Here is a 13,528-nt window from a genome sequence, read left to right on the forward strand (position 1 = left end):
AAAATTTAGGAAAGACGAAGACTTTCATAAATTTCAAAGGTAAGCTCAAGCATCGAGATGCTCTCTTACCTTCGCAGGATGGGAGACGGAAGTCAACCGACCGGCTCTGACATCAGCGATGATGTCATGCTTGCCAAAAATGTGCCTTGTTGAAAACCACTGCATGGATGACCGAGAGTGACTCAGTGAGTCACAGTGGAAAAGTCTGGGAGCTTTTCTCTTTTTAAACTGACATAAGTGCAGGAGAGCTGTGATGTTAGAGTGACGCAGAGCTCTCGGATCACAGACACGTGTGGGAGCACGCAAATACTTACTGCCAGGTCCTGCACTAGCTTCTCCTCAAAAGAGTACTCCTCTGTTTCTATCCATATTCTCTGATAGGCCTGGAGAAAGAGGTTAATAGAGCGATGCCTGGGGAGGGGGGAGAGGAGATGAGCCTGGGTTAGAGAGGAGAAGCGCACAAGGAGGGAAGGTTTGATTTCAGAGCGGGTTGGTGCTGGTTAGTGAGGGGAGCAGGCACGTCCAGCTGGTCACCATGAAGGAGGAGAGAGATTTTGACTTAAAGTTTTGAATGATGTATAATTTTCTACTTTCCATAAAAGTTTTTTTTTTATCTTGTTATATTTTTTCGTTAAAGCACATGTTGAAAAAAATAATTTCATATGGTATCATATCACGTATCAGTAATGGAGTATTTTGACACAAATAATATGCTCTCTAAAAACGACTTAAACAACTAAATGAATGTTAAAATAACAATTTAAACGGTTTTCCATGACTTAAAGTTTGTCTTTTTAATCCAAAATCATATCAATCAGCAAATATGTGGCATAAAATCAGTAGCAACACATTATTTAATTTATTTTTTAACACATTTCAGTTTCACAAAAAGCATAATTTAAAAAATTAAAATTTTGAAAACACATGGAAAAATTAATAAAAGAGATGTTCTTTTTAGTTTACAGTAAATCTTATTATTCATTTAAAAACTGTCAAAAAAACTTGTAAAAATTACAATTTCCATTTTTTTTTATTATTTAGGTAAGATTTTATTGTATCCGTAGTAAAAAGACAATATTGTGTGCAAGGTGTAGCAACTGGAACAAATACAAATCACAATTTGACTAAATAGTTTTCTAATTTTATGGAAAGCAAATTTTTCATTGGCATTAAAATTTGTTTTAAAAATTGCTTTCAAATGAATTAATTAGTGCAATGGAAAACAAATGTCCTGTCAAAATAAGGTAAAAATACAGCATAGAACATATTTCCTTGTGTTACAAGAGAAAAAAATCTTCCATAAGAACTAACAGAATTCGTTTGTGGTGAGATTTCTTAAAATAGATTGTAATGTCCTGAACTTTAAAGACAAAATGTGATTTTGAACTTATCAATAAACACATATTTAGAAGTATTGCTCAAGTAATTGGAAAGTTTTTTCTTAAAATAAGGGTGTATTGTGAAAAATAGCTTTAAAAAAGGTACATTTACATACATAAATATATGCCTGCTTATACTTTTTATTCTATTTTAAGTTCTAAAATAGTCCAATTATTCAAGACCAACTACAATAAGATTAAAAATACAATTGTTTAGACAAAGTTGTCCAAATAATATGCAAATTATTATCCAAAAAAGCTCTTTTATTAGAGATAATACTTAAAATTAGGTGTTTTTAAGATCAAATGACTAAACAAAATATTCAAGATGTATTATCTAAAAATATTAGATCTCACAAAAAAGTTACTAGTAAAATAGTTGTGTCTTACACCAAGTTTAAAAATATATTTAAAATAGAAACAAGACTAAGATACTTACTTGGTGGTATTTTTTTTTTTAAGTTGTTTTTATTTCTATTTTTTGTGCTTTTTTAGTTCTTCACTTCCCTAGAAAATAGGGTTTGCACATTGATTTTTCTAAACATACAGTATGTGGACCAGTGGAAATGCCAGGAAAAGAAGGAGGGAAACCAGAACCAGAGCATCAGTCCGAGGAGAGAACCACGATTCAAAGGGGAGCAGCACACGGGTCAGCACTACGTTACCGTCAGCATCGACAGCAGACTGTCATAGTCGGTGTTCTCATGTATTATCTCCAGCCAAAAGTGTCGGTAGACATTCAGGAAGTAATTATTATTTTTGTGCCTGAAGAGATGAGGTAGAGGTGTCACTGCCGTCAAAAACCAAGACCAAAGAAATACACAAAAACCATGTCTGAAAGTGAGGCCTTTCATATGCAGATGCATCAATCTATTAATCAGAGCAGGAAGAAGAAGCTGCTCCAGAACTGTGTCAACAACTCGCAGTAAATGAGTCATGCCGTCAGGTAGGCGGGAATCGTGGTGTGAGCCCATATTGAGCACCGGCCCCCCAAGGTTGTGCCTCATAATTGTTTTCCTTGCCGCTTTAGCTCTCCACCCCAACTTCCTGTGAGTCTTTGAGGGAGCAGCGGCCCATGAAATTGCCAGAGTCCGTTTTTCTCTACTCCTGTACGCAAATAACAGCTGCAGGCTCGACAAGTGCCCTACAGAAGGAGAGAGGCTGATTGTTAATGCAGGACCAGAACCAGAACACGGAGCAGGAGAGTGCTGGATGAGGTGACACCACAGCAGCTGTTGTGCTCTCTGACGTCCGTGTAAAGTACCGAAGGGAGGTCCCTGCCACTCCATGCTGGAGCTGGGGGCTTATGCTGAGTAATACAGTGAATTTAAACTGCTTCCACAAAAGAATGTGAACATTTTTAGATTTACCTTGGCAGGTTGTAAAGTGGAGCCATTCGAAAGCAGGCGACAACCGCTCGCTTTCTCTGTTTGGACAGCAGCTTTTGCCAAACACATTTTTTGGATCGCAGCGGCTGCTCCACCTGAAGAGGAGAAAACAGAAAGGATTCAAAGGTAAAGAAGGCGTTCTGCATTCAGTTCTACATCTCTGACATCAAAAAAATTATAAAAAGTTTCAACAACATAATCTTTGTTGAAATATGTTTGTCAAAGTTTGGATAAAACTTAGTTTATGCACGATAATTTTACATTTCTGGTGAATTCCAAAACTGTACTGAATGAACCTTAAAGCTACAAACACACAACATTTAACTACCACAATTGAAGTGTCAGCATTTGTAATGAATTTTTTGTTTGTAAAATTCTTATTGTACATATTTATGCATTTTATTTTTGTTAATTTCTTCCTTTAAGACTGTGTTGTGCAGATAAAACTCTTATTGGAACAAAAACAGGAGAAGAAAATGCTCCCTAAAAGTTGTTTTTAGTCTATTTTTTGTTTATTAGTGGATCTACGCTCTTTAAAAACCTTCATTTCGTCTCATGCAGCAGTCTCTGTCCCTTAATTTCCTTAAAACTTAAACCAGGTTGATTAACGGAACCCAGAGCCGATGAGCATCTGTGCATGGTGCGTTCACTGAGCTCCGGACATTAGCGAACTCAATCAGCCACTTAGCCCAACTCAGTCCACAACCATGCTTTTGTCATTTCTATACAATCCGCAGCAAAACAAAGTAGTTTTTCAGAAAAAAATGTTGACACTATTAAATCAATAAATCAGTTCTGGTGTTCCACATTTTTTTTTTCTGATAAACTGTTTTGTTTTGCTGCGGAAGTCTGGAGCTCAGTGAACACACCATACAAAAAGGCTCGGCAACCCTGGGTTCTGTCGGTGTATGAGATGGAATTAAGACGTATCTGGAGCATAAAATAGACTAAAAAACAACGTCTGAAGAGTATTTTCTTCTACTGTTTTTGTTGTTAACCACAAAATAAAGAGACTTAAACCAGGTAAGCTTCTATAAAATTGATACGTTAAAACGTATAAAAGTATTAAGCAGTTTTCTTGCTTTCTTTTTTTAGTGAAAGCGGCCAGCGAGGTTCCTTTTTCGTTCAGTTGATTTTTTATTTATTTGTGTTTTAGTTTGATGGTAACTTTGTGACGTCGTGGTCAAAGAACAATAAAATTTTCAATTGCAACAAACTGCGGTTCAATTTCTTCAGTGGAGAGAGCAATACCGCTCTCAGGAACACATATTCAAGTGACCTCTTTCACTGGAAAGTTGAATATGCAATCAAAACTCGTGTTCAAGCTAAAACTACCATTTTAACCACTGAATGCTCGTTAAAAGTTTGACCAATCAGAGACTTGGATTTGGTAGTGACATTTGGATGGCATTATTTTTAATTCAGGGAAGTGCCAACTGTTTGAGAGTTGATTATTGATGAGAAATTAATAACAGTACTCGGCTGGTATTAGGCTATATGAGGCCAAGTCTTTCATTTATCAAAATAGAGATTTGAAAGAAAAAGCCTGGAACCAGATTCACAACCAAGACTCTTAAACTGTAGATGGCAGACACACGCTAGTGAACAGTAGAAAAAGAAGAAGCCCCTCCCCTGCTTGTCCAGTGTGAACACCTGGGTTCAATGTGCGTTCAACAACCCTGTTTAGCCCAGTGTGTCTGTTACTTGAAAGGACCAAGATGACAGTAGGAAAAATAATCAAGCTTCATCAAAAGAGATTAAATTGACTGAATCTTCTGTAAATTGTCTTCCTCCTTGCACTGGTAAACAAAAGGGCCATCTTCTGCATTTTCTGAGCTCCAGAAACATGGTTTTCTCTAAAAACCCAGTATATCCAAGACACAGAGTCATCTTTTTCACTTTCCAAAACATTCTATAAACTTTTCAGAATGAATTTGGTTGTGACTGTATAAAGGTTTGACCTGCTCCAGGTTGAAGACAGCAGCAGAGATCCTCTGGATCCGATCCACAACTCGTTCAGGGTCAGGAGGCCCCTCGGTCCTCATCGCTATGTCCTTGTACAGGTTCAGCTGCCACCGCACTGCAGGATCTTCAGACTAAGAACAGCATTTGTGCATGAAAATCCAACAGGAGACAAAACCTGAAAAGATTTTTGATAACGACACGCTTACCTTTTCTCTGAGGTGAAGATTCTGACGAATGTGGTCTTTCACTTCTTCATCCGTGTCTCTCTGACAAAAAAAACGGGTTGCTTTAAAAAATCAATTCAAACTAAATAAAATACTTTTTTACTGTTAGAATTTAAGTAATAAAACTTATAAAAATTACTTTTTTTTAGTTCATTTAACATTTTAAATACTGGAACAATACTGAATTAAATGCAAATATAGTATATATTAATGTACATAACCCTTTAAAAAATAGACAATTTAGAAAAAGTTGTGCAGATATTTACAAAAATGTGAAGTTATTGACTCTTTTTATATTGATAAGTTCAAAAATGTAATGAATAAAATAATAAATAGTAAAAATGAAGCTTTTTCTGTACAAAATGTTTACATTTTATGTGTGTATTCATATCTAAAATATGAGGTAAAATGAAAATTGTACTAAGTGCAAATGTATAACATGTTAGAATACATGTCAACATTAAGATAAAAATAAATAAATTTAAGTGTAACGTCAATACTAATTAGAGAGCTGCTGGGTGACCTTATATGACCTTGATTTGCTCTTGCGTAATAGGAGTTTGTGTCTTCATTAATGGAGAGTTTCCTCACCAGGAGGTAGCGCATCTTGGCCAGAGAGATGAGCTCCTGATCTCCAGGCGTGCACATGTTCAGACCGATCGGCAGCATCTTCTTCAGAGCGGCCACAATCAGAGAGGTCTGGATGGAGTAGAACTCTCCTCGCCGCTTTTTGTGCTTCCTCTCTTGGTCTTGTCCACCAGACTGAAACGTTCAGAGTTAAGCTTTAGAGAAAATGGGTAATAATATTCAAAAAGATTGTTTTTTGTTTTTTTGGAAAAAAAAAAAAAAAAACAGTCAGACAAAGACAAGATGTGTTTTTAGTTTGTTTGTTAACATAGTTTAATTAATTTATTACTTAACCCCTTCGTGTCATTTGTTGCTAATTTACTATGTACCATTTAATCCAGGTTAACGGGAAAAAACACTAAAGACTTTTTTTTTCTTGGTGGAAATAATTTCAGGCAAGAAGGGATTGATTGATCATTTATTTAAAAATTCAAACAATTTAATCTACTATAAACACTTAAAAAAGGAAAACATGTTTGAGACTCTGACTGTAAATAAGCTCATGTAAATTTTGGAAATAATTTAAGGCCTGAAGGAAACTTTACTGTTTTAAAGTCACACGATGCATTCAAGGCCCTGGAACTAAATGATGCACTTTTAAAAAATGTTTACACAATAAAAACAAAAAAAAAGTTTTACCCACAGTCACAAAAATGTGTGCTTTTTTTGTACATTCAACAAAAGTAAATTTACAAATTAAAGACCTGAACAGGGATTTTCACTTTGTTTAATCAAAATCTTTTAATTTTTTTTAATGTTTTTTAAATAGTATGGTATAATTTAATTTTAAGAAGCAAGCCATATAAAGTTTTTAAAATTGTTTTTTATGCTGTAAATAATATGGTCAAAACTTCATTTTATTTATTCCGATAAAAATATGAATTGAGCTCCGTTTTCTTGTATGATCGAACCTCCTGAAGTCAAAATGTAGTAATGGGGCCAAATGTGGACAGCTGGAGAGATAGAGGCCGATCAGTTCTGCTTAAAGCTGCAACTTGTGTTTTTTCATCTTTTTCTTTGATGGAACAATAAAGTGATATTTGAGCAAAAGCCAGAAGCATTCAGTACATTTACTGTACTTTCAGGATTCGCATAAATGCATAAACTGGTTAGAATTATGAGCTACACTAACAAGAAAGCCTTTTGTTACGTTTTATTGTTTTATAAATCAGGAAATCATAGTGTATTTAAAGCACTCAAAAGAAAAAAAAACCTGTTTTATAATGAAAAAATGTGAAAAGTCTGTTGTAAAAGAAAAATATATATATATTTATTATTTTTTTTACTGAATGACCATAAAGGCAACCTGAATGCTCTTCAAATGCATCATATTATATCTATGCAACATGTTGTATTTGGCCTATTTATTCATTTTTAACCATTATTTATTTATTTCACAACATGTAGAAACTCATATTTGGATAAATAATTGTGCATTAATAAAATTTCTCCATCAGATCTAAGTTAACACTGCAACATCCCACTTAGATATATTTCTGAATAGTGGACAAACGACAAATATTTCATATTAATGGTGGTCTAAAACCATGAGTAGAGTAAAAAAATGTATGAATCAAAGGTATAACACTGTTTACAGATTATTTCATTACTTTTTTTTTTTTTAAGGTATCGTCACTTCCATTAAAAATTATTCTTGTAAAAACATAAACCTTGCAAAAATGTCATCTTTTTTGTAACGTCAGTTCCCTTATAAAATCAGAAATGGTAGTTTTTGTTTTCAAATGAAAAACTTTTGTCTTTTCTTTTGAGTGAGTCCAGAACACCTATATGTTTCTAGAAATAATTAAAAGAAACCCAGCAAGAATGTAGAAAAATAATTTTCATTATGATTTAAAATGATGATTTATTATTTAAAAATGTAAACAATTATTAAGAATTATTCAACCTGATAAAAACAGCTGATTTTCTTACATCTCAACAATTTTTTTTAAACTTTTTTTCCACATATATTGATACCATTAACACACTGACAGACTGACTGATGACGCACCGACTCCAACAACATATACAAAAGGATGACTACCATCAAAACACACCAGAGTTTTACAACCAACTGCAAAGACAACAAGATCACATGACTTATTTTGGCGACTTTTATGGCGGTGAATTGAAAGCACATGACATAACCTGTTAGCAGAACTACACTGTAGACAGCAGCACAAGCTATTGGCTCCTCTGAACACTTAAAGAGCAGAAGCCAATAAGCTGGCAAGCAAACAGCTCATGCACATTGTTACCTTTTCCTTAAAGGACTGAGAGATGGAGAGATTAAAAGACAGAGAGAGGCAGGTAGAAAAAACAAAACAGGGTGAAAAGGATATTAATGGAGGTGCACATGGGCGTGCGCTAAAATGAAAACCATTTCTTTGCTATTAAAATGTAGCAGACATCGCTCGGGAGCGACTGTTAGTTTGTGCGTTTTATTGTGAAAAGCGTGCACATTAACACACATCTTTTTTCCAAAGATAAAAATCTGTTGGAGGAGCGTGTCCTCATCCCAGATGTGTGTATCTGTGTGTGCAAGATGTGAGCACATGTACAAATTCATTTATTGACATGGCAGAAACCCTGTTAGCATGTTCCTTCAAAATAAAAGCTTTCAATGGCAGTTCATTTGTTTTGAAGAGAAGCAGAATATGGATGAAAGAGTATTAGTGCTGTTTTTTTAGAAAATAAAAAATGTATAAGAAAGTTGGAATAAATATAACTGACCTTTGACATCTTTGTTTTGCTGTCTCCAGTCAAAAAGGAGAGATTGTTGATTTCATTCTGCACCACAAAGTTTTGCTCTTCTCTTTTAAAATTCTGTAAAAAAAAATAATAAAATTTGTGTTGATTTGATTATGATAGTTGGATTCATGATTTAATAAGGTCAAAACTTGTACATGGGACTTGCACCACAGGATGAATATCTCTGCGACCATTCTGAAGAGCTCATTGGAGTCTGAATCCGGTTCTTTCAGCCACCGGGACCTGCAGAAACACACAAATACAGATGCACCCCCATCGACTTCTTGAGGTAGAACAAGAACAACTCCTACCTGTTGTTGTCCACGTAGCGGATGAGCATGGGGTAAAAGGCGTACAGGTCCCTGCAGAGCACTGCAAACTCGTCCAGGATCAGCAGCTCGGCCTCCTGCGTGTCCCCCTTACTGTCTGCCTTCAGAAGCTCCTCTTCGGCGACCACCTTCACCGTCTTTTTCTTCAGCTTCTCCAACGTGGGCAAGAAGTGGCTCTTCAGCAGGTCCGCTCGGGCCTTGCTGATGATGGGCTGCACATAAACTGAAGCAGCACGAGTGAAATCAGCATTTTTTTAGACGCTCATCGTGAAGCGTTGCGACGACATCTCACCCACCGGCGATTCTCTTCATCCATGAAGCCTCATCGATGCCGAGGTTGTTGTTGAGGATCTTGAGGATGTTGCCGAGGATGAGGCTGAGGTGCTCTGAGGTGACGGTGGTGCAGCAGTTGCTTCCTCCGCTGGTCGACTGGTTTTCAGGACCTTTCTCCCACCAGTAGGACAGATAGTTACACAGCATGGGCAGCACCACCTCGATCACGTGAGGCATCTCCGTGTAGCGAGCTCCAGACTCCGCCATGTCATTGATGTCCTTCATGAGGCCGTCCAGCCGGGGCATTCCTGGACACATCTCCTCCACTGAGTCTCGTACTCCAAGAACTAAGAAAACATCCCAGTCAATACAGCTCCTTTTATGCACAGCAGTTTGAGTTTGACGCGTCTCACCAGCTCGATCTCTGGCGGTCTTGGTGTTAAACACAGAGCAGGGGTTGTGCGTGTTGAGCTTGGGCTCCAAAAAGGCCACAGGCATGGCCCCCGCCAGAGTGGCCAGACACTGACCGAGAGCCGGCAGCTGCCTGGGAAGAACAAACGTGACACTTCGGTGTGTTTCTCACTCGGCCTTTTGTGTAAAAGAGAATTGATAGAGCTCAGGTACCTCTCCACATAAATGTTTTTCCCGGTACCCAAGGCATAGAGGCTGGTCAAAATTCGATAGCAGGACACCTGAACATCATCCACTGGGAAAATGAAAACACAAAAAAAGGATGTAAAGTTTAATGTAAAGCCCTTTGGTACCACTATGGTGTTGTAAAGTGTGTATATAAATAAAGATCTTCATTCATTCACTCACGTGTTGTTTATTGACATAAAACTCTAAAAAGAATTTAATAAAAGACATTATATTTTTGAAATCGTACTTATATGTTTACTTATACATTGTTTAGAGACTACTGTTTATAAGGAGTTAGAAATAACTTTTTTCCTAAATTTTTCATGCTATAAGCATTTCATCCATTGACTGTATATGAGAACTGGACCAAGTGAGAGTGATGTCACCCATAGAAAATGACTTGCTTCTGGCTCCAATGAAATAAAGTCAATTCATTCACTTTTTCAAAAATTAAAAGCTGCCATGTTGGCGTCAGTAAGCAGTGATTGGTCAGAATCGGTCTGAGTAAACGTTTCTATGGCAACCACTCTGGCCAATTAGGAGAGCGCTTGTTGGAAGGCCACACCTTTTCCACTTTTAAGCAGGTTTTAGGAAAATGTGTCAATCAAATGGTCCAAACGTTCAACATGTGACCACCCACTTTTATTGAGGGATCTGATTGGTCAGTTTATAACTACGGAAAAATATAATGAAAATATATAGAACCAGCAAGAACGTGTTAAAAAGATAGAGGAGTAAGAATGGTTATTCTGACAAATATAATGAGTACTTCCTGTTTGAAACACAAGGGGGGGAGGGGTCACTTAGTCCAGTTCTCATATACAGTCAATGGCTTCATCTAAGAAGTTTCTCGAGGTCTCCACGATACAAAAATGTATTTTTGTTAGCTCTGACTGATTCATGGTTTAGAGCAAAACAATGTCTAACATTGTTACAACCCTCTTTGTTTATGTCTCCCCTTTTTGTTTGCAGGTTCTGGTTGAGTTGGAGTCTCCACCCTCAGGGCAGAGTTTTATTCGAGCTAGTCGTGGCAACTTGGGGGCTCGTCCGGGACAAACATTGTAATTAAAAAAACACTCTAAAATCAGCAGAGTCTCTTAAATCCAAGTTAATGTTCAAAGTCTGGATATGCTTCAGCTTCTATATTGTTGTTATCACAACTTTAAAGGCAAAATTACTGTTATTTTAAATTACCAGGAACAATTTCCTGCTCTTAAAATTCATGATCTCCTCTCCCTTCAGTCTTTGAAAATCTACTGAGGCTGAAGTGACAGAAGCGCTAACTCATCCTGTGTCAGAAATCCCATTTCACAGCAAACGATACTTCAGCTGTTCTCCGCCTTTCAAACAGCTGGTTTGATGGCTTGTCTGGTGTCAGGACTTACAAAGCAGGTCTACTCCAAAGTGGTGCTCGGTGATGTGTTCAAACAGAGCGGTGAGGATGGGGAGCAGCGCCACAGTGGTGTAGTTGATGTTCTGTGACACGCCTTTCATCTGCGAGCGGGAGTGAGTGAACTTCCCCAGCTTCAGGTTCTCGAAGGTCTTCTCCAGGTCTTCTGCTGCGTTCTCGAAGAAGGTCCTCAGGCCCCCTCTCACCTGATCAGAGCTGGACTTCATCACTGTTCTGATGGAGAGGACAGGACAGAGTGAAAAGACTAAAACAAACCTGTGGGTGATACTACACCTCCACTGTATTTCAGTGCAAACATATAACGAGAAGCAGTCATCTACCAATCAAATATATACGTTTGTCCAAGAAATATGAGATTTTTTCTGAAACATAAAATAGTGCAGGGAATGTACTTGACTTGTGTCTGCTCTCAACACGTCACAGTTCAGAAGGATTGTGATGAATTACACATTGTTAGTCTTGATGGGTCATGGAAGGAAAGAGGAATAAGAAGCAGGTCTGTGAGCACCAGAAGCTCTTCAGCACAAACACGAAACAACAATACTTATCCGATTTAGCCTCATTATGTGGGAGCCGCAGTCGCAAGCAGCACACGGTCTCTAAAGAACACCAAGGTCCTTAGGCAACATGTGCTGCATGAAATGTCTGCGGCTTATTGAAATGCCAGAAGAGCCTCTTGTTAATGCCAGTGCTTCCCATGACAATTATGAGCGCTTGAAGGAAACACTGACAACAAAAAACATGCCTCTTTAGGATCCACGTGAGGATAGATCCACTTAGCATTTGCAGGATGTGTGTTTGTGTCTAAATCAGCTTGTGTGTAACCACACAGCGCTCATTGATTTAGCAACACTTCATCTTCCTTGCTCTGAGTTGGATGTGTACTAACCTGGTGTCCAGAGTGTGTGCCAGGATGTGCAGACAGCTGACCATGGTGGTGGAGTCGCTCCCTGTGAAGCACAGAGACCGTTAGTACGATTTGAACTCACTCAATCCTATTTTTCTATTAGTGGCTTTGATGTTTTTAAAAAAAATGAATCAGAGCAAGAAGGGTTATTCTGACAAATAGAATGACTGATTAATAGTTGTTTATGTCTCGATAAAAGTCAACGGGATTTTGGCTTCTTGGAAGCACAGAGTACTTCCTGTTTGGAGCGCGAGGGGTGCAGGGTTACTACTCAGTCCAGTTTTCATATACAGTCAACGTATGCACCACAGCTAGCATGTCAGTGTAAGGCCAAAACTGAATTCTTCCCCCATTCCTCTCTTTGTAGTGGCATTTGGAGCTTTAGTGGTGTCTGAAATTGTTTTCTAAAGGGAAAGGGATACAGACTTAAAGCTGGGCATCCCTCTGCTGGGAGGATGAGAAGAAACACTTCTCTTCACGTGGGAGTGCTCTGAAGCACAGATGTTAACAATTAAATGTAAGTAATTACATTTTGTATTAACATGAGTCTTAAAGTTTTGAAACTGACATTATGTATTTCCAGTGTGCTAGCAGCTACATACTAACATAGCTGACCGTCGACGACTGATGACATCATCGAGGGTTAGTAACATCTGAATTTGAAGACTCTGGGTGTGTCCAAATTCCCTACTTGGTGCTCTATGCAGTGCGTTCTCCATTTTCCACTGCTGTCTGGATTTACAATTTCAAAATAGAGTTCACTAGAAATTTCCCAGAAGTCTTTGCAAAAAACTAACGTGCATTGATGCTCACTACACTAGCAATATAGACCACAATGCATTGCGGTCAAACAATTTTTGTAAAACAAACATGTTTGAATTAATTTTTTTTTTTTTTGTAAGTCATCCACATTTTCATCATCAGAACACAGTAGAGTCAGAAATAGACGTCATGAAATGTTCATATTGATACAATTTTTCACTTTGTGAAATCGGTGACGTCAAATCTGCCATTTAGAAAAACAAAAAAAAAAGAAGTGAGCATGGGGTCCGAATTGCTTTTCAAATCCAGGGCACCTTATAGTTTTTTAGTAGTTGGGGATTAGGGCGGGAAGTCGGACACAGCCACTACTTTTCCATTACTCTCTGTTTTGAGGGCTAAATAGAAGCTGTAGGTGTAGGGGAAGAATTTTGATTCGGCCTTAATGTAACCTAAGGAAGTGATGACAATTAAAGGTACTGTATTTTTCAGAGTAGTTTGGTTAGGGGTGCAACTTATACTCAGGAGCGACCTATATGTGGTTTTTAAAAAACACATTTTGGCTCATAAATTTGTTATCTTTCCCACTAACCAGTTGTCCTGTTCCTGTTGTTTCTTGCTAACAACCACTAGAGGGCAATGTAGGTGTGTGTATCAGTGTTTGATACTGACAGGGATGCAGAAGAAGAAGCAAAGTCAAAACAAACATGGAGGAGACTCTGATTTTTCTCTCCTAAATTTGATATTGTATTTCTATTATTTGATATGTTTATAAAAGACATATTATTATTTATATTTTTGTCATTTTCTGCTTAGCCTTTGTTCTAGTTTTCTATTTGTAACATGCTATACTGTATTGTGTTTTGAAAAGGAAAA

At 37.5% G+C, this 13,528-nt stretch overlaps 1 protein-coding gene across 7 annotated transcripts in view; it reads right to left on the bottom strand.

Annotated features, from left to right (window-relative positions):
• LOC112147146 (ryanodine receptor 3) overlaps positions 1–13,528 on the bottom strand; it is a 125,664-nt gene that overhangs the window by 19,557 nt on the left and 92,579 nt on the right. For 3 of the 7 annotated variants that reach the window (XM_024273331.2, XM_036210112.1, XM_036210111.1), the window contains 14 exons: positions 11,876–11,936; positions 10,961–11,199; positions 9,561–9,642; positions 9,350–9,480; positions 8,960–9,283; positions 8,646–8,886; positions 8,490–8,577; positions 8,317–8,409; positions 7,842–7,856; positions 5,548–5,718; positions 4,939–4,998; positions 4,729–4,863; positions 2,750–2,862; positions 315–411 (listed from right to left, as the gene is read on the bottom strand). In XM_024273331.2, coding sequence (XP_024129099.1) covers positions 315–411; positions 2,750–2,862; positions 4,729–4,863; positions 4,939–4,998; positions 5,548–5,718; positions 7,842–7,856; positions 8,317–8,409; positions 8,490–8,577; positions 8,646–8,886; positions 8,960–9,283; positions 9,350–9,480; positions 9,561–9,642; positions 10,961–11,199; positions 11,876–11,936 — 1,850 coding nt within the window. Of the gene's footprint in view, positions 1–69; positions 229–314; positions 412–2,749; positions 2,863–4,728; positions 4,864–4,938; positions 4,999–5,547; positions 5,719–7,841; positions 7,857–8,316; positions 8,410–8,489; positions 8,578–8,645; positions 8,887–8,959; positions 9,284–9,349; positions 9,481–9,560; positions 9,643–10,960; positions 11,200–11,875; positions 11,937–13,528 lie in introns of all 7 variants that reach the window. The other 4 variants (XM_024273339.2, XM_036210114.1, XM_036210113.1 and 1 more) reach the window with 2 other exon arrangements.

The sequence above is a fragment of the Oryzias melastigma genome, linkage group LG22, assembly GCF_002922805.2.
Source record: "Oryzias melastigma strain HK-1 linkage group LG22, ASM292280v2, whole genome shotgun sequence".
NCBI lineage: Eukaryota > Metazoa > Chordata > Actinopteri > Beloniformes > Adrianichthyidae > Oryzias > Oryzias melastigma.